The sequence below is a fragment of the Cyprinus carpio genome, chromosome B12, assembly GCF_018340385.1.
Source record: "Cyprinus carpio isolate SPL01 chromosome B12, ASM1834038v1, whole genome shotgun sequence".
Lineage (NCBI taxonomy): Eukaryota > Metazoa > Chordata > Actinopteri > Cypriniformes > Cyprinidae > Cyprinus > Cyprinus carpio.
This window is the reverse complement of record NC_056608.1, coordinates 708,637-733,849: the sequence shown is the minus strand read 5'-3', so window position 1 is coordinate 733,849 and position 25,213 is coordinate 708,637. Positions and strand designations below refer to the sequence as shown.

The following is a 25,213-nucleotide window of genomic DNA, read 5'->3' as shown; positions in this document are numbered from 1 at the left end:
GATGATTTAAGGTCATTTCTATCAGTTCCCTCGAGCTCACACCGACGGTCTGAAAAGACTATTGTAACCTGAAGTGCGCAGACCTCTATTTATCTGGCAGACGCATTGATTGGAACAGCTACGGAGCCATTGACCATCCTAGGATATCGTTTTTTTTCACTTCGATCACATTTTAGACCAACTCAGTTTAATCTTAAACCCCAGTATAAATCCCTCAGGCTCTGAATGACCTCCGGGTCCACTGCCATCCGAAGTCCATGCCTGCCATTTGGTAGAACTTGAGGTTGTGAGGCTGGTAGAATTCCCTCAGTTTCTGAATGACCTTCTGGTCGATTTTAGGATGTGTTCTGCCTTTGGTTTTGCCCAGGCAGTGGGGTCTGCTGCTGCCTTCTGGCTTTTTAAGGCAAGGGAAGCCCTTGGTCTTGTTGAAGTAGAAGTGTTTATCGGTGATGATCCTCTGCAGGCCGAGGAAGTCCTGCACGCGGCCCACCTCGCCCGCCGGGTCACTTATCAGCCTCTCACCGTGGACGAAATGGATCTGCGAGAGCGGAAAGTAGGCCAGCCATCGCTCCAGGTGTCTGGCGTACAGGCCGATGTACAGCGGGCTCCAGAGGGAGTCTATCTGTCCCGTGGATCGGTTCCTGAACGCCAGGCTCTCGAAGCTTGGGATGTCGGGCGTCTTGGAGATGATCTGGGTGTAGTCTGAAATGGCGCGGGTGATGGGGTCCCGCACCACCACGATCAGCTTGATGTCGCGTGACATGGCATGGATGCGGCCCGGTGTCTCTGGGGAGATGAAGTATCTGGGTGTTTTCTCCATTACAATTTGCCCGTTGAGGGCTTTAGGCATCATGCTCCTAAAAGATGAGAGAAGAGCAGGGATACTTGGTTACTTCTCCAACAGAAATTTGCACTTGTTTTGAGTAACCTGAGCAGTAAGTCAAAAGTACATTTAGTACATTGAAGATTCATTCTCTGGAAAGCCTAGGCTTGAGTAAATGTATCTTGTTTTAACTATTTTTTAAATGTTTTAATTTTTACTGAGAAAATGGCATTTATTTAGAATACGGTGTATCAAAAGGTTATTATAATGAACTAAAACTTAAACTTGAAGCAACAAAAAATGAAAAAAAAAAAAATTTTTATCTGAAATGCAATAAAATAAAAAGTAGTTTAACAAAAAAAAAAAATAATTACTTAAGCTATTTGCAAAAGCAACTTTTATCATTTTCATTTAGTTTAACTTAATGTAGGTTATGAAAATGAATAAAGCTAAAACTTAAAAATGAATAAAAAATATATAGATACATTAAAAAAAATTGACAAAAAACAACAACAAAATTACTAGTTTAACTAAAATGGAACATTTCGAAATGGAAAAAAAAATTATACAAATATTAAAACTAATTTAGAATATTAAAAGAATCGTGCTATAAGAAACCAATTATTATTCTGATATGGATTTTCTACATAGAGTTCACCATAAAATACGAACATATTAAAACTGTAAGAGGTAAAGCATCTGGCTTAGGATAAATGAAAAAGTAAATTACTTCTGCTGTTTAAAAATTGCTTTAGAATTAAACAGGGTTTATAAAATGACTTTTTATGATTGCACATGGATTCTTTTTGTAGAATGAGTAAGAAAATATATTCAAACTATATTATTGTAGTACATTGTGTACTATTGTATACAATGTAAAATGCTAAAGCATTTCTTATCTAAACATTTATTATTGTAACAAAAAAAAAAAGGAGACACATGAAGAACATAAACAAATCCTATATTATCATAACGTAAACATAGTTAAAACTGCAGCCAAAAGGTAAAAAAAAATGAATGTTAATTAATGTTAACTAATTGGGACATACAGCGGGAATGTAACACAGGTTAAAAGTGTTACTTAAGCTGTATACTTAGTATGTCGACATTTTTTTTTCTAACTGAATACATTTTAAATTAAACAAATGACAATTCAATTTGAAATATTCCCTTTGGACATCTAAATACCAGGGTTATTATTAATGTTAAATTAAAATCATAAAAAATACATTTCTTGAAATGGAATACATCTCAACTGAAATAAAATAAAATCAATAAAAAAAATAAAAAAAAAATTATTTCAGCTATAGTTGCCAGGGCAAGATTTCTTATTTTTGTTTAGTAAGTTGACGCAAATAATTAAAATTAAACAAAAAAAAAATCTAATGACAAAATTGAACAGAAATAAAAACAGAAAATATAATATAAAAATAACATTTTATTCTAAATATTAACAAAACCTGTAATTATTTTAAGATCATTGATGCTAAAATAACAATCTGCTACATAGGCCTACTTTTTTGCACTTTTGAACTCTGATCTGATGTACCAATAAAGAAGAGTTAGGAAAGTCATCAAGTAAATAGACTTACTTAGAAACTTACTTTTCCTTCCCTACCACCATCAATCTTGTGTTTCCACACATCTGTTTTACTTAAGAGCTGGATCGCGACTGCCAGCCCAGTATTGATCATCTAAATCACATCACGCCCCCAGCGGCCCGGAGCACATGACCTAATGAGGGGACACAGCGTTCTGTCCTCGAGCAGATCAGCCCGGGCCACACGCTACACTGTGCCTCTTATTGGCTGTAAATGAGAAGTCAGCCGGCTCCGAATGTGCATCAGTAATGCTGCTTATCGTGCAGATGTGCAGCCAGCATCAATCACTGCGGGTTACCAACATACACAGGAAACAAATGGAATGTGCGCATGTCTTTCTTAGCGTTGGCAGATGGGACTCATTTGTTTTAAGTGGCTCACAGGCGCAAGCTTTAATAGTCCACCTGCACCCCACCTGCCTTTGCTACAACGACCACAACTAATGTCTATTTAAGGGACTCCAAGTCCAAATCTATCAAGCTCTGAGAAGTCAAATAGACCAACAAAAACTGAGCGTGTAATGCCAGAACAGAGCAGCAGTCAAACACAAGACGAAGTAAATAATGAAGAATGTGCTCAGATAATACAAATGACTTCTGTGGTGATAAAAGCCATTATGTTATGAGGAACAAAGTTCTTCTGATCTGTTATCAGAAGATAAAATGATTGATGAATCAGAACTTTCTGAGACTAAACTACAAAGAAGACTCTTTCTGAACTTCTGTGATTTGGTGACATCATAGTTGATAAATGCATGGATGCAAGACATTTCCATGTCAGTGATGCCTATTGTGATCAGAAACCTGGCCAATGAGGAGAATAAGCAGTATTATTCTTTTTTTACTCTTTAACTATTTGATTAAAATTTAACGTAAACAGGATTCGGAATTGTGGATCAAATGAAAGTAAAATTAAAATGAACTGAAATTTAAAGAAATATATCTAATAGAAGATAAAATAAATAAAAGAAATACTAACTTTGAGTGATAATAAGTGTCATCTTTAACTGTAATGGAAATTTTGTCAAGACAAACTTTGAGTGATGGTTTGACAAAGCCTTGTATGAAAGTTTGAAGAAAATTAAAAAGTTTTAAAGTTTATAGGCCAAATCTGTCATCTATAGAAATTATCTTTAGTTCTTTATATTTGACAAACAGAATGCATTACTTGTTTTCTGAATTGTAAATTTCACATCATTGCGGTTCAACTTCCTGTGGGGTGTGGCCAATGAAATTCACAGTGGTTGTTTCTTAAAGGGACAGTTCACGAAAACATGAAAATTTGCTGAAAGTGTACTCCTCATGCAAAACATCATTAATGCATTTAACTTTAAACCTTAAAATACAGGTCTGTAATCTATAATGACATAATAAAAGTCAATCTCCTGTTGTCCTCTCACATCAAAATCCACCCACATATTTGTTTAGAGTTGTTTTGTGCTTGTAACGGTTGTTTCATTTTGTGCATGTTTTCTCTCCTGATTCAGACCAGATGACTTTTTCACTGAAGGAAGTGTTATTATGGACTCATTTTATTTAAAAGGTTTTGTTTCTTACAAACATGCAGCTTTTGGCTTCACAAGATGTTAACTGATGGACTGGAGTGGTGTGGATTATTGTGATGTTTTTATCAGCTGTTTGGACTCTCATTCTGACGGCACCCATTCACTGCAGAGCATCCATTGCTGAGACACTGATGCAGTGCTACATTTCTCCAAATCTGATGAAGAAACAAACTCATCTACATCTTGGATGGCCAAAAGGTATGTTTTCAGCAAATTTTTAGTTTTGGGTGAACTATTGGACATAAAATTGATGAATATTACCATTCATAAAATGAAAATGGTAATAAAAAAACTATATGTGACCCTGCACCACAAAACCAGTCATAAGGATCAATTTTAGAAAATTGAGATTATAAATCATCTAAGCTTTTCCATTGATGTATGGTTTGTTAGGATCGGATAATACATTGCTTAAATACAAAAAAAATAAAATCTGGAATCTGAGGGTGGCACAAAAAAATATAAATACTGAGAAAATCGCCTTTAAATGTTGTTCAAATGAAGTTCTTAGCAATGCATATTACTAATCAAAAAAGAAGTTTTAAATATATTTCACAGTAGGAAATTTACAAAATATCTTCATCGAACATGATCTTTACTTAATATCCTACAGGTTTTTGGTATAAAATAAAAATCAATAATTTTGACCCCATACAATGTATTTTTGGCTATTGTTATAAAAATATACCCCGAGACTTAAGACTGCCTTTGTGCTCCAGGTTCACATATATTATATAGTTATAGTTTTATATATATGATATTTTACAACAAGGCTTTTACATTACATTACATTACAAGTAGACCATTAAAAAAGCAAGTAATTGTGGAATTCCAAACTTTCTACCACAATCAAGGACACCGTTTTTAAATGTATGAGGCTCAGTGGGTCAGACCCAGATTGCATTTGATCAAAGAGATGACAAAGACGTACTGTCCGTCATGCTGTTCTGATAGGTCACTGAGGATGGGCCATATAATGCCTCTAGTGTCCTCTAGCAAGGGACAGACACTCACATCGGTGTGGCCAGCCGTCCCTGCAACGCAAGCTCCTATCGATACAACAACACAGTCAGCCCTGCCAATCCCCAGACCTGCCTGCATTATCAATGACTTCATCTGAGAAAGCACTTAGTCTAAAGACCTCCCTGTTTACTTATGCCTATGGGGCCAGCAAGTCTATTAGATCCCATCATTAATTATTCACTCGCCTCCAGCGATGTGACCGCTTCGTACTTGCAAGTGCCCCTGACAGTTTGTCCTCTAGCTAATGCAAGGATTTCTGATGTCCACCGACCTTTGAACGTTACGGGATACAGAGAATGAATGCCGTATTGGAATATGAGGTCAATGATTATTTTTCACTCTATTAACTTATCCAACAATACCATATTATTATTATTTATATATAATAATATTTTATTGTATAATAACAATATTATTTACATTCACACTTTTAATGCAATTACATGTATACAGTAACTTAAATGCACCTCCTCTGATGAAGCATGTTTCTGATTCCTGAAACAATTGTGATATCTTTGCAAGCATAAAGTGAAAAATGTCAGGGTGATATAACACCATAGCATAAAAAGGCTCTTTAAAAAAATGTAATTTCCGTGAAAACGAAAACTTTTTAAGTAGATGTCTTTTATAATTATTTCTTAGAAAAAAAAACAAAGTTGCTTCACTGCATATTAAATATTTGAAAAACATTTTATCAACAGGAAATGTGTCAATAAGGCTCATAAAATAAAGTATAATTTGACCTTTAAATGCGTGGGTGAGTGCTCAAAAAACATCGCTCTGAGATTTCTGAATTTATATTTTTAAAAATGTTTTACTATGAAAAGATACCTTAAAAACATGTATAAAAAAAGATGATGATTATGCTCAGTTTTTTTAAAACCAGGAATAAATAGATATATTTTCTGATGTTTTACTAGATTTTTTACTTTTTTATTGTGGACACTAGTGAATATATATACACAATTCAGTAGAATCTTATTTGCTTTAAATTAACTGAGACAATCTAAGATAATAACAAAGATACTGATCCAAGGAACATCAATTTAATTCAGATTAGTCTGTGAGTTGAAGTTCAGTAATTCAGTTTATATTGAATATATGCTTTTGCTTGCGAGAACATTTCACCTAAAACTTGAACAGCCTTTTTGTAATCTGGGCAAATGCTTGATAGGTTATTATGATTAGCCAGCATGATATTTCTGAAGAATTAAAACTTAAAATACAATAGAGTAGACACATTTTACAGAATCCAACACAAAGCCAGGCCTGATTCAGAACAGGTAAGTCTTTGTTAGTTAGATGTTCACGGATCAATCTAAGCAGTATGGATTGTCTGTAAGCTTTGAAGCGGCTTCATTGTTTGGCACATCACTCTGTGTCGTCCAATCCCAGCAGCCCACAGGAGCCGTTGGATAGGTCTCCCCTAATTGAGGCTGCATTTGGCCGGTGCCCGGTCCTCTGAGGTAGCCTGAATAAACCAAATGGTGCCGTGGGTATTTGATCATGCGAATGGGGGTATGGTAATGCTGCGGGGCCTCAGCTGCTGCGGGTGGCAGGTGGAGTTTTTGTAGATGGGCCACTCTATGGCCCTCATCAGCAGCTTGCTGTGCACAAACAGATGTGAGGCAATTACCCTGTCTTCTGTCCAGGCATCAACTACAGCATGGATGTTATAGGAATTTTTTTCATTCCAATGAGTATCTGTTTAATGGGATGGATGAAGCCTTCGTTTTTTTCATTTTTAGAATTGCTGACTTACGAATAAACAGCTCTCGCACACCTGGGCGCTCATGGACAGGTGACCCATTATTGCAATTTAAAGAATAGAATTGGCTTGAATGTCTTTGTTTTAACATTTTTGTGCAAATAAAGAAGCATATATCAGCATATTTGAATGATTTATGAAGGATCTGTGACAATGAAGACTGGAGTAATGATGCTGAAAATTCAGATTTGATCACAGCAATAAATTATATTTTAACATATTCTCATACAAAAACAGTGGCTAGTTTAAAATATAATATTTACACACCAGACCATTTTGGATCAAATAAATGCAGCCTTGGTGAGCAAAAGAGACTTTTAAAAACATTCTGAAGTACTTCATTATTTTTAGTAAAATGGACTGAACTTTTGAAAATACTGTATATTCACACAGAAAACATCTATTTTATATTGTATATTAATATTACACAATATTAGTGTTTTACTGTATTTTTGATCAAATAAATGCAACCTTGTTTAGCAGAAGATCTAAAAATGGTAGTGTGTGTGTGTGTGTGTGTGTGTGTGTGTGGTGGTGTGTGTGTGTGTGTGTGTGGTGTGTGTGTGTGTGTGTATAAGGGAATTCGTCAAATTTTCTTTATACATAAGAAATTGGTCAGACATGTCTAGTAAATTTGTTGCTAAAATACTGACAAAGGAATGGCAAGTAACACTGAATTCAACATGAAATTTTTGAAGTAGACAAACAAAATAAGAATTTTCTTGTGTAATGTCCTCCAATACCTCTAGGTTGTTTATAAGTGTATAAAGTTGGTATTTGACTCATGCAGTACATTACCAATAAAAACTACTGCAACAAAAAAAAAACACTGACATAAAAACACTGAAGAAATGCACGACGTGTTATGAACTGTACATTTTTTGTGCAAATACTTAAACAGTAGTTTCACTACTGACACTTTGGAATAATTTTGTTAAGAATTAAAGACTATGGAAACGGCTAACATTTTGTCAATTCGTGAAAAAATCAACAATTTAATGAAACTCGAATTTTTTTATATTAAATTTTGCAAAGCAAAACGGAATATGCACTTGAATTAAAGACAATGGGGGATTAGGAAGTGTGTGTGTGTGTGTTGTGTGTGGGGTGTGTGTGTGTGTGTGTTCTGTGTGGTGTGGGTGTGTGTGGGTGTGTGTGTGTGTGCACGTGGTGTGTGTTTGTGTGTGTGTTGGTGTGTGTGTGTGTGGTGTGTGTGTGCACGTGTGTGTGTGTTTGGACCCAACCTATCCCGTTTCTTGTGCATATAGAGGCCATTAAAGCAGCCAGTCAGTTTGTACACTGTGTTGCCCGTCCCACTTCCAGAAACATCACATCATCAAGGGGCTCAGACGCCAGATCCCCATTCCCACTCCCCTGAGAGCACCTAATGAGAGCTGAATTACCATTGGACCATCTAGCTTATTTTGATTCCATAAACTATACAGTTTACTCCACGCCAATATAGACACTAGCCAAAATAACAACACTACACAAACATTTCACACCAGACTCCCACATGATGCCATCAGGCCATCTATTTCATGTAGTGTTATATACAGTATATAACTGACAATCATATCTGTCTCTTGTAGTACGAATCATGTTGTTTTAGTTTGTGGTTTTTGTGAAAAGTCATGTGGAAGTTGCAAAATCTCATTCGTTTCAGTTTGTAAAAGCTCCTGTATTCCTCTATTAATATCACCATCCTATTCAGCAGCAGTATTTTGATGAGTCTATGTCCTTGTGAAGTAGATGCACTAACTCATATAGAGAATGCTTTAATAATTAATGGCCTCAAAAAGCTCATCTCGGGACAAGCCTATGAACTGCTATAAAAGGCATGTCTCATTTCTGCATAACAAAACCCAAGGAGACTCACAAACTATTACGTTTTTTGGCGGCAGTAAACATGCTGCACGTTAAAAAAATCAAAACCCCTCTCTGCCAAATAAAGGTTTGGCTGTGGAATACAGGGTATGAATTTAAATGCCAATTTTAATGACCGCTCCATGAATGCAAAAATGAAGGGTCCCATAATGTGATGACATCAGATGCAACTTCAAGCAAACCAAATTACAGCATTGTGACGCAGGCACTATCATCACAGTGAGGTGCATTCTCAGACAGGACTGAAGAAAACACGCTGCTTAATTTACCGGATGGTGCCCAGGAAATCGGTCTTGAGATTTTTTCGGTTTGGCTCGCCTGAGCCTCCTAGTACCTTCTGAATCAATATATTTGATTCGTTTCAGACTTCAAAAACTGCAAATGTGTGTTTCAAAGCTCGCACGTGATGGATAATGTGTAGATCTCACTATTGTTTCACGTTCGCCCTCCTTCTCGCGCACTATTGAGGGTGACTTACAGCAAATAGCTTTCTTTATAAGAACGTGACAGTTATTGGCGTTTGAAACTTGAACTCGGGAGTCTCAGCAGAATAAAATCTCTTGCTAATTGTAACTGAATCTAACCGGTTTAATTCTAGCGTGAAGTGTCAGGTTCAGCATTGGGTGTGCCCCAATCAATCGGTAGAAACACTTATAAGGACAAAAACTCCATCTATTCACCTCGGCCTTGTTCCAGATCTTATCCGCACTCTTTTGCCATGTTATTTCTTCTCTTTGGAAAAGATCTGAATTGAATTGCAAAACCAGCATCCCACCCCCATCTACACCTACAGATTTAATCTACGCTTGATAACAAGATTAATGACCAGTCCATTCCATTTAGACCTGAATAAGTCAGCATGGAGCAGATCATTAGGTTTGGTGGAAAACAAGACTCAAAATATCCTCTTACAAAACAAATAACCTGACACAGATCATTAATTTACAAAAAAAACATTAATCTGCTTAAAAGGTAATTGACGGGGTCTCACAATAATGTCAAGTGGCCCGTCATGGCTGTGAGGTCCATCTGGTCCCGGGAAGATGACAATGTCTGCCTGCTCTCGGCTCGTTCCTCTGAGCAGAACAGCTGGCGATTTATGTGCAAGAACACAAAGGAATATCAAAAGCATATCCTTACAGGCAAAACAACAACCGTGGAAGCTTAAAAGGTAAGTAATTGAGTTTTGTCAACTCTCTGAACAGTTCGAAGGCAGCGTGACAAGAATTGACAAAACAATCATTCAGCTGCTTAAAAGGTAAGTAATTGAGTTTTGTCAACTCTCTGAACAGTTCGAAGGCAGCGTGACAAGCCATAAAACTGAGAGCAAGACTTTATTGAGGATGTGGACAGAATCTCCAGTGGGCTTGTTGATCAACTCACCACACTGTTTTCTAGACCAGCAAATAAATAACTGATTGACTACTAGTACACGCCTCGTACCCAACGACTGCAGACTCAATTCCCTGTCCGCCAAATCTGCCAGACACTTTTTGAGATGTTTCAAGATACCAAGACACATACAGCAGTCGACACACCAAGTGTTTTCAATATAAAGGAACATCTGGCAACAGCTGCTGAGACCACTAACACTCAAATAATGCCCAGCCCCACTTCAGCGGATTGCAATAACCAGACGACATTACTCAAACCTTTATGAATCTCATGATGTGGCCTAGTGTTAAACTGACACCACGCCTCGTCAAATAATGCGCTCTTTGGGAGTAGATTGCACTGAGGTCACTTTTGGTGAATTTCACACTTTTGGACAGTAGTGTTAACTTGTGCAAATGTAACAGTGCCTGCTAACATATTACATAATAAATAAAGGAATGTACTTACAACAGGCTATCCTAAGAAATTCTGTTTAGGAATAGTTGTTAAGTAGACACTGTAAATAAAATGTGTAACTTTGTATTGTTATTCTTAGATAACAGTTGCTGCTTAGTTTTACAGTAACAGTTGCAAGATTATGATGCCTACTGTCCAAGAGGAAATGCAGTTGCATTTTTCTTTGACTATGCGATTTATTTAGCGCTCTTGCACCATGTGCTATTAGTGATGTTGTTACTTGCTTATTGGTATGTAAGTGTTTTTTTGATTGATTGATTTAAAAACTACTTCACCATTAAAAACAACTTCTTTTGTGTTCTGGGATATTTTTAAAAAGTGGGTTATATATTAAAAAAAAAGCTCATTTCATTAAAAAAAAACAACAGTGTTATTAAAAAAACAACATTTTTATTAAAACAGTCCAAATATCTTTTGTGTTCTGTAGTGACATTAGGATGAGTAGACACATTTTTTTTTTTTGGTGATGCACTTTCCCTTGGCATTCGTCGCCTTTTGTGTTTTAATAGGACAGTTCTCCATGAAGCAAAGTGGGAGAGGGGTGCCAATTTAATTTAGGTCCGGGACTCGAACTCGGGCACCCGATTATGTCGGCAAATCTGCCCACGAGGATATCGGAAATTACGTGCTACAATGAATGTTGCATGACATGAATTTAAATAGGTCAGGGTGCAAATTTGCCCTTTGTCTATTCAATCACTAAACTATGCTTATTTTTTCATGACACCACCATGTATACAGTAGTGTGGAAAGGAGTTGATAGACCCCCGATTACAATTTTAACTTTTATGGGGAAATGCAAAAAGTGTTGCAGCCGTCCCAACTCTCCATGTGTAGTTCACTCACTAGCGGGCTTTTATTAACCACAACAACACCCTGCATCCCTCGTTCCCTGTGTAGCGGGCTTTTATTAACCACAACAACACCCTGCATCCCTCGTTCCCTGTGTCTTTATCACCTGTACCAGCCGAGTCCGCGCGCGAAGTGTCTGTCAAAAAAGTGCGGCTCTGCGCCGAGCGCGCGGATGTCCGGGTGCAGCCGCAGGAAGCTCAAATAACGCTCCCCTCACCCCCTTCTTAACTCCAATCCATCCCGAACTGTCCCCCGCGTCCGGTCGCGTGTCCAGTCCTTCCCTGAGCTGTTATATCCATCCACGCTATCAGCGAGCGTGCCACCATATGTGAGGAGCGGTCAATGTCCTCTCTCAGCACGGCTTATTAGTACCATCCCAGCGTTGAGTTCTGCGAAGCTGTCCCCCAAAGTCCGGCTCGCAGCATCCCCAGCAGATAGTTAGAGGCCGTCGGAGGACGCGAGATGAGGCTGTGCAAGGAAAAACATGTATGACTAGTCTCTGCAAGAGTCTCCGGAGGTCCAGGGGCGCTGTAATGCTAAAAGTTGCCATCCCTTTGAGGACTCTCTGTAAACGGCCCTTCTCTTCAGGAATTTATATTCGCTTCACTTGCGACCAGCGGGAAGCCAAACGCGCGAATGACCAGTCGGGCGAGTGCCGCAATTCCGGTCGACTCTTCGAGGCGGAGCGGGCATTCACATACCACAAAAATCCACAGGGGCGTTTTATCGTAGTAAACAGAGTGTCATCATGGCAGAGGGGTAGGATGAACGAGAGGGGAGGCTGAAGAGAGGGACTCGAAGGAAGACATTGTCCTGCTTTGCAGCATGGACGGGAGAGGACGAGAGTTTTGTAATACTCCGTGAAGAAAAGCGATGATGTTGACTGTCCCCTGGCGGCTTGCAGTGTGGCGGCTTGAAGACCGGACTACCAGTCATTCATGAAAGTGCGCGCAGCCGCCTGACTGCTGAGTATGATTGGAGAGGTGGGACGCCTCGAAGGCAGGTGGTGTATGGACAATGCTGTCTCCCGGATGCTGTAGAGTACTTCATATAGAGACATAGGGCTGGAAAATCTAATGTCATCCTGGAGTGACAGCTATGACATAGGTAGCTGCGTGCATTGAAAAGAAAACAAGTATGAGTTCTCTCCTTCATCTAATAAGTAGTTGTTTTGATAATTACTCCGCAGTAAAATTGCAAAACCGACGGAGGCACGCGAAAAGCAAAACTAGATTCAGTAAAATGTAGTGCGGGCACCGGACCTTTGTGCACCTAGAGTGTGGAGGAGCACTTCCACTCTCATGTCAGTTATTTGCACATACTTTAATTATAGTTAGAAACAGGACAGAGACAGTTTTCACATTTTTTACTCCAGTACACCATTACGAATATATTTCATGAATATCAACAAGTGGTTCAGGGTTCAGGAAGAAGTGTTTACCAAAGGGCAGAAGATATACAGTCCTGCATAGGCTCTGGGGTAAATAAAGCCAAGTAGGCGGTAGCTTGAGATACAAAAAAAGTATTGCGCAATTTTGCAGAACTGGTATGATTGAATTGATAAATGTGTGACGGAGAGATTGTAGAGTTAGGAGATGTGGAAATCAAATTGGATTAGTTTATGTGATCAGGACACAGCACCGGTCAACATATTATGCAGGGTATTTTCTCACACGCGAAGCCTGGCTTACAGGCTTAAAATAGCAAAATACAAGGTAAGCAACACAAACATGTGAATACTTTAAATGGTTTCCTCGATAAATAGAATTTCATTTGACCAGAATTCATTGGTGATTGGGCATTTATAAAACCTTGTTGTCGTTAAAATGTTTACAACTTGCGCCACACTGACAAAAGTCTGTGGAACATTTTTTAAAAGGGATTACTCCACCCCAAAATGAAAATGTAGTCATTAATCACGTCCCCCCCTGCCGTTCCAAACCCGTACAAGCTTTGTTTGTATTCGGAAACAATTTAAGAATTTTTGGATGAAAACCGGGAGGCTTGTGGACTGTCCCATAGACTGTCAAATAAATAGCAGTGTCAATGGGTTCAGAAAGAATATGAAAATGACATCGTCAGAAATACTCCAACGGCCATCAGTGGGATCATACTGCAATGTTATGAAGCGGTGAGAATACTTTTTGTACACGAAGAAAACAAAAATAACAACTTTATTCAACAATTCATCTCCTTTGTATCTCTCTGCATCACCGTAGCGCCATTTTGGAGAATATGAGCTAAACGCAGGCAGCTTACACTCTTCTGTGTTAGCCGTGCTGTCACTTAATGCTCAGTTTTTGTTCAATGCAAAGGATAATATACATGTAAGTAACAACTGTAGGACCGTTGGTTGTGCGCGGCTCAACTCATATGCTCCAAAATTGCGCTACACTGATTTGAAGAGACAAAGAGGAGAGGATGTGTGAATAAAGTCGGGAAATTTTGTTGTCTTCGTGGTTACAAAAGTGATTCTCGTCGCTTCATACACGTTACGGTGATGCAATCAGGACTGATGGGCAGATGGGAAGTGAATTTCGCTGACGAATGCTTTTTCATACCTTTATATTGACCTTGACACTGTTATGTATTTGGCATCCTATGGAACAGTCACAAAGCCTCCCGGTTTTCATCCCAACATATCTTAGAATATGTGTTCCGAAGATGAACAAAGCTTTTACGGGGTTTGGTAACATACTGGGGTAAGTGATTATTGACAAAATGTTTCAGTATGGTGGTGTGGTTGCGCGTAAGCCCTTTAATTTCCGTAAATTTAAATGTACTATACGACGAACGAAGCTTCAATGTGACAAACTGCGATTTCGCCAATAAATCAATGATGACGCAGTTGCTTAGAGAGAAATGATATATTGTTAAAACATTCTTGCCTTCCTTTAGCATTCCGCGTGACTGCACACAGGAAGTGACAATTAGTTTTGATTCTGTGTCTGTAAGAGAAGGTGAGAAGCTAAAAGGAATCAATTTATTAGTTCTACCACTAACTATGGTAAATGATTTATACTATATTTATATCGAATATCATGAGGATGAAAAGCTTAATCGGGGAAGGTGGAGTCTAGAGATAAATAGTATATATACATATAAAACTAGGTAAGTAGCGATGTCCTATAGTAAAGAGGATGCGGGTAACAAATACGAGTATAGATAAGTATAAATCGTTGGTTTGTAAAACAAAAACTAATGTGAAGATCACATATGAAAATACATCCAGAGAAAAATACTTTTATAACTATATATATCGTTTTTGGTCTTTTTTTGGTTTATTTTTAACCTCCCCGACCCCTGATAGCGTCCAAACAATCAAGTTAAGGCCAAGGCCAAGATAGGTCCAACTATACTTTTGTAATACAAAATTTTCACCCATATCAAGCATTAGAGTTAGAGGCATTTATTGCCTGGGTCAATATTTGGTATTATTCAGGAAACTCAAACAGATCCCATTTATTATTGGTAGTCCCTTTAGTAGTATTGCTTTCCAATACAATTAAAATACTGGTGCCGTGAGGCATTCAAACAAAGTTGTTCGGAAGCCCACTGAATGGACCTCCTATGTTTTCTGCTGGTCGAATGCTTCATAAACATCTTAGCATAACTAGGACAAAAATGTCAGTCAGATTTCAGTGTATAGCAACCTTGGTTAATGATACTACTGTGGTATTGTTTTATGGTAAGTTGGAATTTGTAACATATCACGGTCTGGGATGGTTTTAGGGGTGAAAAAACTTATTTTTATCTTTTTCCCGGGGTGATCATAAGCGCAGCCTGATCTCAGCTTAAGCCCAAAAATTCTAGGGCTCTAACCATATCTGGGGGACATGCTGGTGGCGTGATACTAATTCAGCGGTGGAAAACGGTCATATTGGCGACACTCTATACCCCAACGTCAACAAAAATATGTAAATCCAACGTTGTAGAGCTTATAGAGCACTGTTCCTATTACAGAGTTTTCAGAGAAAGGTCAGAGGGTTTCAACATAGCTTGGAAGCGAGTAAGTTTTGTTACAATCGCGTCTCACTAATATATGATACCCTATTTTTTTTAATGTACGTCAACACCGGGCGGACCAGTCCACCATATGGAAGGCTTACAACTTGACCCAGTCACGAAATTTTTTTTTGGGAATACGTTACATTAAATTTATGATAGATGATCGTGTTAGGCAGTCAGAAGCTCAAAGTGTTTGGATTAGATTTGGATTTGCAGTCAAGGCTCTTAAACCCACTGCATAACTTCCAAATATTCTACATGAATCCGCAGACCTCCGGGCAGAGCAAGGGCATCCTTCTGTGACCCTCGCCCAGATGCCTAGCAATCACTACCAACGGTCCTTATGGAATAACTCAGTTTCAAGATGGCATGGGACGGGGTGGATGTGCTGTGATCGATCTACTGAGAGTAGGTTTGGCGAGATCAGTACAGTGATCATGCAGTCAGCACAGTAAAGCTGGTGATCAAATATAGCGCTGTCAGCACAGCACATAGATGACCAGGTTATCCGCACCTCTCGCTGTTAGAAAGTCGCAAGGCGCGGCTAGCATATGTTGTGATTTACAGAGCTGGGCATGTTATGGAGAGAGTAACAATGATGGAGGCCTACAGATCCGGTATAAGTTTGAGCGACGTACCTAGAAATCTACCGGACAAGTGGCTGTACAGGCAGACTATAGTACGCTGTGAGCCAGTTCTGAATGGTATCAGCCAGAAAGGATTGCAAAGAAAAAAAAATACTAGCGATTGCCTGGTATAACGAGGCTCTGAAATCAAGTTCAAAATCTAGTAACAAACAGTGTCATAGCGTGTAACAGTTCTGATATTTAATTGTGCCGTTAGCGGACGATAATGATCCTTTTCCACTCATGACAGCCATCAAGTGTACAATGCAGAATTACCTGGCCATTTTTGTGGTGGTTTTGTCTGGTTTTATGTTGTGTATTATTCTATCCCATCTTCCGATTGCAGACTGTGTGACCGGTAGAAGTTTTATCAGAATACCGTTTAACACACGTGCGCCTACATTCATGTTAAAGAGAGCCGGTAACCGTTAGTGCATTCTCCAAAATTTGTTGTGTTTTTCCTTCACATCGTATAAGCTGACAGTTATAATACATCACAGATAATGTTGTGACAGTGAGTGTAAATAGAATGCAAATACAGACACACATCAGATAATAATGTACTTATGTCCTTGCCATCCATACTTTTGTCGTGTATGAGAAGGAAGCTCCGGATAAAGATAGCCGCTGCAACGGACAAGGTAGACGAAGCGTAAAGTGCGCACGAATGAATAGCGACGAAAATGGGGAGAGAAAAAGGAAACGAAACTTAGAGGGAGTGCAGTATAAGTGATGGCGTACATAATGCAATAAGGAACTCGAACTGATGGCCGGTTTGGTTGTCAAGGCCATTAGAAGAGAATGTAAAAATATTCTGTCGAAAAGAAAGTACTTTTTTTTGTTACATGATGTTTGTGGTGGAAATGATTTTAACATGCTATATCAAAGATAATTCGGAAGAGATGACTTAGAGATAAATAAGAAAGAAGTCAGTAACGAAAAAACGAGACAAACCGATTCAGAATAATTGTAGGCAATCAACCCAACAAAAAGTAGCACTCTTTAAACCCGGGGTCGCTCACCTGCAAGTGCGCTGGTAAGTGGCATGGCAGTAGATCTGAGCGCGATTTACGCGGATTTCTGTTTTTACATCTATTTGAACTTGTGTTGATGCCATAAAAGGGATCACGAGAACAAGGTCGCTCTAGTCAGTCCAAGCAATTGCACGTCTTCTGTGTGCAGTCCAAGAGCGGATTGCTGGATGATGAAGTAGCCATCTATAAAAATGTGACCCCTGGGTCAGGGCCAGTGAGCAGCAAGACTGATTTATTTCCTTCAGGCTAGAAAACACTGTTTTCATGAAAGTATAACGAGCAGCAGAGCTTTATTAAGGTGCTGAGCCATACCTGGCTCGCCGTTCTTGAAATGTTCAAATAAGAAATAATTGCTTTGCTTGCTGGCTGGCTTTCATTTTCTGCTGTGGGCAGGCAACGCACTCCCATATCCAAAATCTGTTATCCCAGGTTTGTTTTCCAAGAGATATATGCTGTTGTTTTGCGTCGAGAATGGCAGTAAGATAAAGTTGGCAGACGAACCCTTTCAATCTTTTGAAGGGATGGAGCGGCCTGCCATAAGTGGCCAGAGGGCCAGACTGAAATACCATTTAGAAATAGCGCCTTTCTACATTCAGGAAGCTCGCTTGGCAATTGACAGTCGATTCATTCATCATGGATTAATGTTGTATTGTGACACGGATTGAGGAAAACGAAGCACGGCGAGTGCACAGTTTTGATTGATGGTAACCAATAGACTGGGGCGGATACGTGCTAGAGACGAAGAGGTGGTGCACAAGTAATGCAGTTGGGCTGTTTTGCATCTAAACACATCACAGCTTTGCATGGGTTTGTGGCAGCCAGCAACATCAAAACAGGTCGAAAAATTGGTGTTCTACTTTTCAACCTTCTGTCTCAAAGTCATTCAAGGGAAATAACTGCGGCTGAAGTAAAGGACAAAGAGCTTCATGAGATTAAACCAGTGAATTTGCATCTCCCCCCTAACTGGGCAACATGCACTATGGAAAAGCAGCTAAAAAACCCCCGACAGCCTGGTGACGCGTGTGCTTAATGATGAGCGCCGGCTTGTGCTCGGACATTAATATTTCAGACGTCAAGGCTCTCATGTCATACATTACTGAAAACATCCTCGCCATGCTTTGTTGTCCCCTGTAGTCCTTTTGCACTGCCGCAAGAAATACCGGAAAGTGATAGTTCAACCAAACATGGAAATTATGTAATCGCTGACAAACTTTCAGGTCAGGCCAGGACTGGTATTAGTTCTCCTTCTTCTGTGGAAAACAAAAGAATTATTAGACAATATTTATTCTGGATGACCTTAGTAATATAAAAGTAACATGTCTAAAGCACTTTATACACATACATGGGCGGTGGTTCCAAAAAGTATCATAAGCATAAAGTGATCCTATGACGAAAAAAACCTTGGTGACAATGGTTATACAATCACCTTAGGATTAATCAGTGCTTTGGGGACAAGCAAGCACACCACAGATTTGTCAAACGGGCCTTCACCTTAACAAACCGGAAAACAGTTGCTCTTGTTGTAAAAACTCATAAAGTACAACATCAATAAAACATTAATCCGTTTGCTCCAGTAGGCCATTCCCGCACTGTGCCTACAGATTAAAATAGACAACGAAAATAGTGCGTACACTACAGTAGTCCCTACCCCCCCATGTTTTCATATCATTATAAAGTAATTCATATATTGACTAGAATGCTGCATTAGTGAAGAAAAGTACAGCCGTATGTTTGCTGTATAGACTGTGAGTCACACGAACATTAGCAGCACTCACACTGTTTGAACAAAACCTCCACGCAAGTATGACCCAAATGTTTATTGTTATCCATGTATTTGCATTAGTTTGTATGCCAGCTGTCGGGCTTTTAGGCATTCGTTAAACAGTGCATTTGCATATTTTAAACTGGTCTCATGTTAAAATAGAAAGACGTAACATGTGAGAGTCTTTATACACTGTTAACATATCATGTGTAGGCTACTCTCTATTTGCAATGCTATGGCCTTTTGTTGTAGAAACTAAAATGGCATCTAAGCACCTGTTAGAAATTTCTATTAAATGGTAACACTTTGTTACATATAAGTTTAATAAATGCTGTAGAATTAGTTGTCTCATTGTTAGATTTTAATGTTCAACATTATACAACATTTTAAAAATTAAACGTGTCATTGTTTATAAAATTAGTTAATAAACTAAAATAAATAGTATAAACAATAAACTAACATGAATGATCAAGGTATAATTAATATAATGAATATTTACGTTATATTGAAAAAGCACAGTACATTTTCGTAGTTCAGTATACAGTTTTTTTTTATTGGATTGTTGGAAAGTCCTTCTACTTAAAAAAATCTAAGTTACATTTAATGTTTCTTGGTAATTAATTTGTAATATTTCCTTAGCAGTTTCTGAGTAAAACTAGTTGCTATATCAATTTTCTTAGAGAATTTATGTCATGGTTTATATTGATCACATTTCATTTTCATGAATACGATAATGAAAATAAATGTGCTTCCAATTAGTTTACTGTATAACACGCTTAAAATATGTTGAAATAACTTAAATTATTAATTAAGTAAATTAAAACATATCATTTTTAAGTCAAGCATGACCAATTGATTTTGTTCTAATGTTGAATTTAAGTTGTGATAACTAATTGCAGAAATCTTTTTTTTCTTCTTCTCTTCTATTTTTTATATTTATTTACTTTATTTTTTTTACAGTGAGGATCATTTGTGTTCCATAGAAATCAAAGCAGTTGGTTAATATCAACATGTTGGTCATTTCTGGTGTGAACCATCCGTTGAAAGATATTTAAAGCTTCACATAAGAAATGTTTTTTAAAAGCACTGTAAAAATGAACATAATTTTTGCATACGTAATGGGAATTTTTTAGAACATCCGTGAGCTGAGTGTGAGCACAGACAGATTGTGAATGTGTTTGCTGTAAGCTGGAGTGGCAGAGGGGTGTGAGGCAGATATTGGATCAAGTGCTTTTTGTGTTTCAGTTTTTTTAGAGCAGACTGCAGCCTCTGTTCCTGCTTCTGCTCTGGCTGGTTGCTGAATCAAGAAGCTTCTGTTTTACATGGATTACAGTTTGTAAATAAAGCAGGACATGCTTTCACTTGTGTCTAATAATATCACTAAAAAAGGTCGTTGCAATTTCTAAGTCTGCGTGATTTATTCCTGGCTGTCCCTGTGTTTGGGCTCATCTGAAGTCCTCTCTTCAGGTCTCGGGACAGACTGTGTGCTAATGGTTTAACCCCGTTAATCGTCCCAATGCCGGTGTTGGACAAGCTCCTCTGTGCAGCACCTGTATTCCTAGTTGGAGTTAATCACTTTACTCATCCTGTGAAGCACAAAACCCTCTTAAATTGAAAGCCAGATTAGCAGTAGAGACAGGCATTTTAATTCAGCGCTGAAGATGCTTAGTTTGTGCTGTCAGAAGATTTAAGGCTGGATAACTATTGACCTGCAAACCTAACTGGAACATTTCTGCCTTTCAGTTTGCATGTGTTTTATCCAAGTCACGAACTCATGGGGGATCAATTACAGTACTTCTCACATAAACTGTCCAATGACTGGAACAATTTGTGTTATTAGATAAAATAGACACATTGCATGATGAAGGCGTTTGAAACCTCACTAATGCTTACTTAAGTTGTCACAATAAAACATCCTTCCTCCTTACAAGTTCATTTCTCTGAAAAACCATTGGTGTAAGAAACCAAATTTCACTTTCAGAACACGGCATGGGGTTGTCTAGTGTTTTCAGATGGATAGTTGTAAAACAACATCTAGTCAGTATGATGTTGTGGAGTGTCATTTGCTAATGCAGCCGTGAATAATTCTGTATTTTTTCTCTCAAACAAATTTGTATGTTATTGACTGCCGAACTTTGCTGGTTCAGTTGCACTTTTTTGGAAATACTCAGAAAAAAGTGTGTTTTTTTTTTTTTAAAACTAATGATTTACTTGAGATTTCTTTGAACACAATTTTCATGCAGGGAAATTGGCAAGCACAACATGCACAAAAGTGAAAAACTTAAACTGAATATTGCTCCTTTTATTTGATTATGTTTTTTTTCCATTAGAACAGTAACAAAATTAGTGCAAAAATTTTATAGCACCAACACTGCAAAAACGCTAACTTGAGTCTTTTACTATACGCCTATGAGACACATAATGTATGTTTTGAACAACCGCAACATTTCATTGCTTCACAATTAAAACGTTCAAATCGCCCAATCAAGAGTTTTTGGGTGCCACATAATGAACCATTGACAGCCCTTAAAAGAACATTATAAATAAACTACCATAATTTTATTCTCTCAAATATTTTGAGGATTCCCTAAAACTGAATCCTACAGTTTGACGATCCCTGACATAGAAATAGATTTTTAACCATGTGATTTAACAGATTATGTTAAAAAAAAAAGTTAAGCACTTAAGCACTATAGTGTTTTTTTGTTTTTTTTTTGTTTTTTTTTTTACAACAATGGAATTATAATTATGAGCCACCCACATTATTATGTGAACATATTATTATTGATGTGACGTATTAAAAAATGGATGGAACGGAGGTTTGGCTTTGAAAGGACAATGTTTGTCGATCACTGAGTATCTGAGAGAGGGTCTCAACTCAAAAACAAGCTCATTTTAAACAAGCGAGCAGCGAGTTGAGTCCGAGAGACGAGAGCGGAGAGGAGAGAGGAGAGAGATTACTACCTGCTTGAATGTATAACCTGATTCCCTGTGAGGCCAGAACAATCTGGTAGGGTGTTTAAATAAGACTGTTGTAAATAGTGAGGATTTCAGATCCACTTTAGGTGGGGGGTTAAAAACATCATGCACAACAGCAGCTGGATATCCTCATAAATCTGCCTGTATTTGTTCTGCAAAAGTCCGCCGGATTAATGGAGTATGGCCGATTGGGGCCAGCAATCGGATACGTGGTTGTGGGTCACTTTCATGCTCGCAGGGGTGTCTCTTAAGTACCACAGCACTTACATGTAGGGCTGTTCCATTTGTGGCCATTGTGGATGTTACCATTGGATTATGAACTAAGTGTGTCACTTTTAAAACCCACTTCTTTGTTAGATGTTGTGAATGGCCTCTGTTCTGTCCAAATTCAGTCACATTGGTTTGTATTATAGTTCAAGAAAACCTTCAAAATAAATTGGAGCGTCCCAGGTCAGCTAGAACAACTAGCTTTGAAAAGGAAAAATGAAAACTGAGTTTTGAATAGTCGCACTCAAGTCATACTGTATGTTTCTATATGAGCTTGGTACAATATGATTTAATTTATTTGTATTTATTTTTAAACAAGGAAAGTTTAGGTTTTGGTAGGTAAAAAACGGATTAAACATAAAATAACCACCATCAAACAATTATAATCGAAATGTTTATGAAAACTAAACGTGACAGTGGTGTTGTATTCTATCTGGGTTGACAAAGATTGAAAATTCAGTTTCCAGAAAATTTACACTTTTATGTTGAGAGAACAAGGTAAAAATTGAATATGTGTATGTGTGTGGCTTAATATTAATTTATATATAGACATATATATATTCATGCATTCTCTGAGAAAAAGGGGGGGGGGAGAATTGACCCTATGGATCTTGGTGTTGTTATAGGTGTGCTATTATGAGCAATTTATTTACGTTGAATAATACATTCAGATTGATAGATACATTAAAATGTATTTATTTAGTTTTTAGTGTTTATTTTAGCATTTTATTTTATTTATTACCCATAGTTATTTATTTATTTATTGCTTGCTTCGCTATGGACTTTGAAATTACGCACACGACCAAGTTGGTCCTTACAGTGTCCAAGCCGTAAAGGGATAGTTCACGCAACCCGTACCCAATTCCCATAACGCGTGACTCGGCAACTTTGGAACCCACATAATCATTGCTAAACTCAGGCGTTTAATGCGTTAATTTTCTGAAGCTACGAGTGAAGAATAAAAAATTTGTGTGCACACAAAACACAAAAATAATGACTTGATTCAAAACAAACTCATCTCCTCCGCGTCCCCCTGCGCCTATTTTGGAGTGGATTGCAACGTATGCGCATGATTTGAATGCTCTTCGTTGTCATCGAAGCACATGTGGCGGGTGTGTTACTGTGTGTACAGGGTCATATGATGGTGCCTAAAGAGAACATTATTTTGTCGTATTTGGTGTGTAAGAAAATTGTGTTATTGCGGTTGAAGCGTTAAAAAAAACACATTATTGTCCACAGACTGTACATTATTTTTTTTTCCTCTATGCCCCCGACTGTTCTGAAACACGTAGATTTTACAAAGGCTCATCTCTCTGAAAAGTTAGGGGAAGGTGTGCTGTGCATTGGCCAGATATCCAGTGCATCCGTGATTGGCCGAATGCCGTCAAGTGTGGTGGCGGAATGTTAACGCCCCTTACGATATGTGATGCCTTGTCCAGCCGAAGTGAAGCGACACAACATTTAGAACCCAGTATAAACATGATATAATAGCATGATTTCGAGTCGCGCGCGGTGCCTCTTTTGAATGGCCAAAACAACGGCAAGTTTCGCTTTCATCATGTGAAACGCCATCACACACCAACGACATGATTGAGAAGAAAGCCGGATTCTACGAAAGTGAAGTACCTTGTGCTCTGCAGCAAACCAACATGTGATGACCCGGAAATGGACTGCGCTTTGTCATGGGGAAAGCCGATTCTGTGATCCAACAGAGTCAAAGTTGGAGTATTTCCGTCAGCGACCAGCAACGGATCAGCCCCAGGCATGACGGAAGCGGATATCGTCCTCTTTTGGAAGAGCCCAAACAAAGGTAGTTTCGCTGGTCACAGTCGAAACACACTAGCGTCTACAAAGGACATGGGCGCCGGGGGCAGCAACAACAATACTAAGCGGAGAAATAAAAGGTACACCTTTCTTGCATATGTGAACATGCTGGCGCGGTAGAGATGTGGGGGCGTGTTAGAACGAGCAGTGTTTTCAGGGGGGGGCGTGGACGCGGTCTCAACTCTTTATAAAGAATATCTCTTTGGTTTGAGACTTCAGTCTTTGCAACTTACAGATCTTCTTTATTCACCAAGAACTCGTAAAACTCCAAAGAGAGAAGGAAAAGTTGAAATCGAATCATATGGACCCCTTTAGTTCAGTTCAAAGCACGCACATAGTGTTGTGATACTCGGTGTGGATGCGGAGGAGACGAATTGTTGAACTAAAGTGCATTATTTTTGTTTAGTTTTGTGCACAAAAAAGATTCTCGTAAACTTCAAAAAATTACGGTTGAACCCCTGATTCTATCTCATGGATTATTTTAACCGATTTTGGTTCCTTACTATGATTCTGAGCCTTGATCGTGTTAGTGCATCCTGCTGTGTATGAGAGGGTCAGAGAGCTCTCGGGATTTCATTAAAAAATATCTTCATTTGTCTTATATGTTTTGGAACAATCTGAGGGTGAGTAATTAATGACAGAATTTCATTTTTTGCAGTGTTGAACTATCCCCTTGAACATTTTCCTTACAGTTTAAATGGGTTTTCATTGATGGAAAATTAAAGATGTCTTTATATCTTAAGGAAAAGGGGTTTTCTTTTGGGATCATCACAGTGGGGGTGGCATTGGCATCAAAGACATTAATAAAAAAAAAACCCTTTTCTATGCGGCATTTAAACACCACCATGACAGCGATTTTTTGTGAAACATCATTAATGTTGAGAAGAATAGAGAAGATATAATAATTAGGGGACTGTATAGATTTAATATTGCCGATCATTTTTTATCTCATGCTTGTTGTAATTGTAGCTTGTCTAATTATAGAAATATAAATAATGTCAAAGTTGATTTACTTTTATTACATTTAATGAGTGCGCCTAATAGAAACAATGGTAGAAATCCATTAGAAGTTTTTCATGCATGGTCCTGTTGAGAAACCTCTTTTATAGATTGTTTCTTTTGTATTTTTATTGCAAACTGCTTTTTTTCCATTAACCAATAATCAATGTGTCTCAGAAACACAAGACACACATAACTCACAACTCACGCCTCAAGCACAAGTAGGTCATCACTCATAAAGCTGCTGTTTAATTGCTGCTCCCCTCCACTGACCCATGACAGCGTGCAAACTATCTGAGGACTGATGACCCTCTTCATTTGGCCCGCTCCCAGGGGAACGTCCCG

The 25,213-nt window shown here is 38.3% G+C and overlaps 1 protein-coding gene across 1 annotated transcript; it reads right to left on the bottom strand.

Moving 5' to 3' along the window:
• Positions 1 to 214: 214 nt before the first annotated feature.
• Positions 215 to 23,811, bottom strand: hs3st3l (heparan sulfate (glucosamine) 3-O-sulfotransferase 3-like). The gene is given in 5 exon segments (XM_042736029.1): positions 215 to 857; positions 11,476 to 11,564; positions 11,566 to 11,650; positions 11,742 to 11,837; positions 23,672 to 23,811. Coding segments are annotated over 5 exon segments (1,053 nt in total).
• Between the last annotated feature and the right edge of the window lie 1,402 nt (positions 23,812 to 25,213).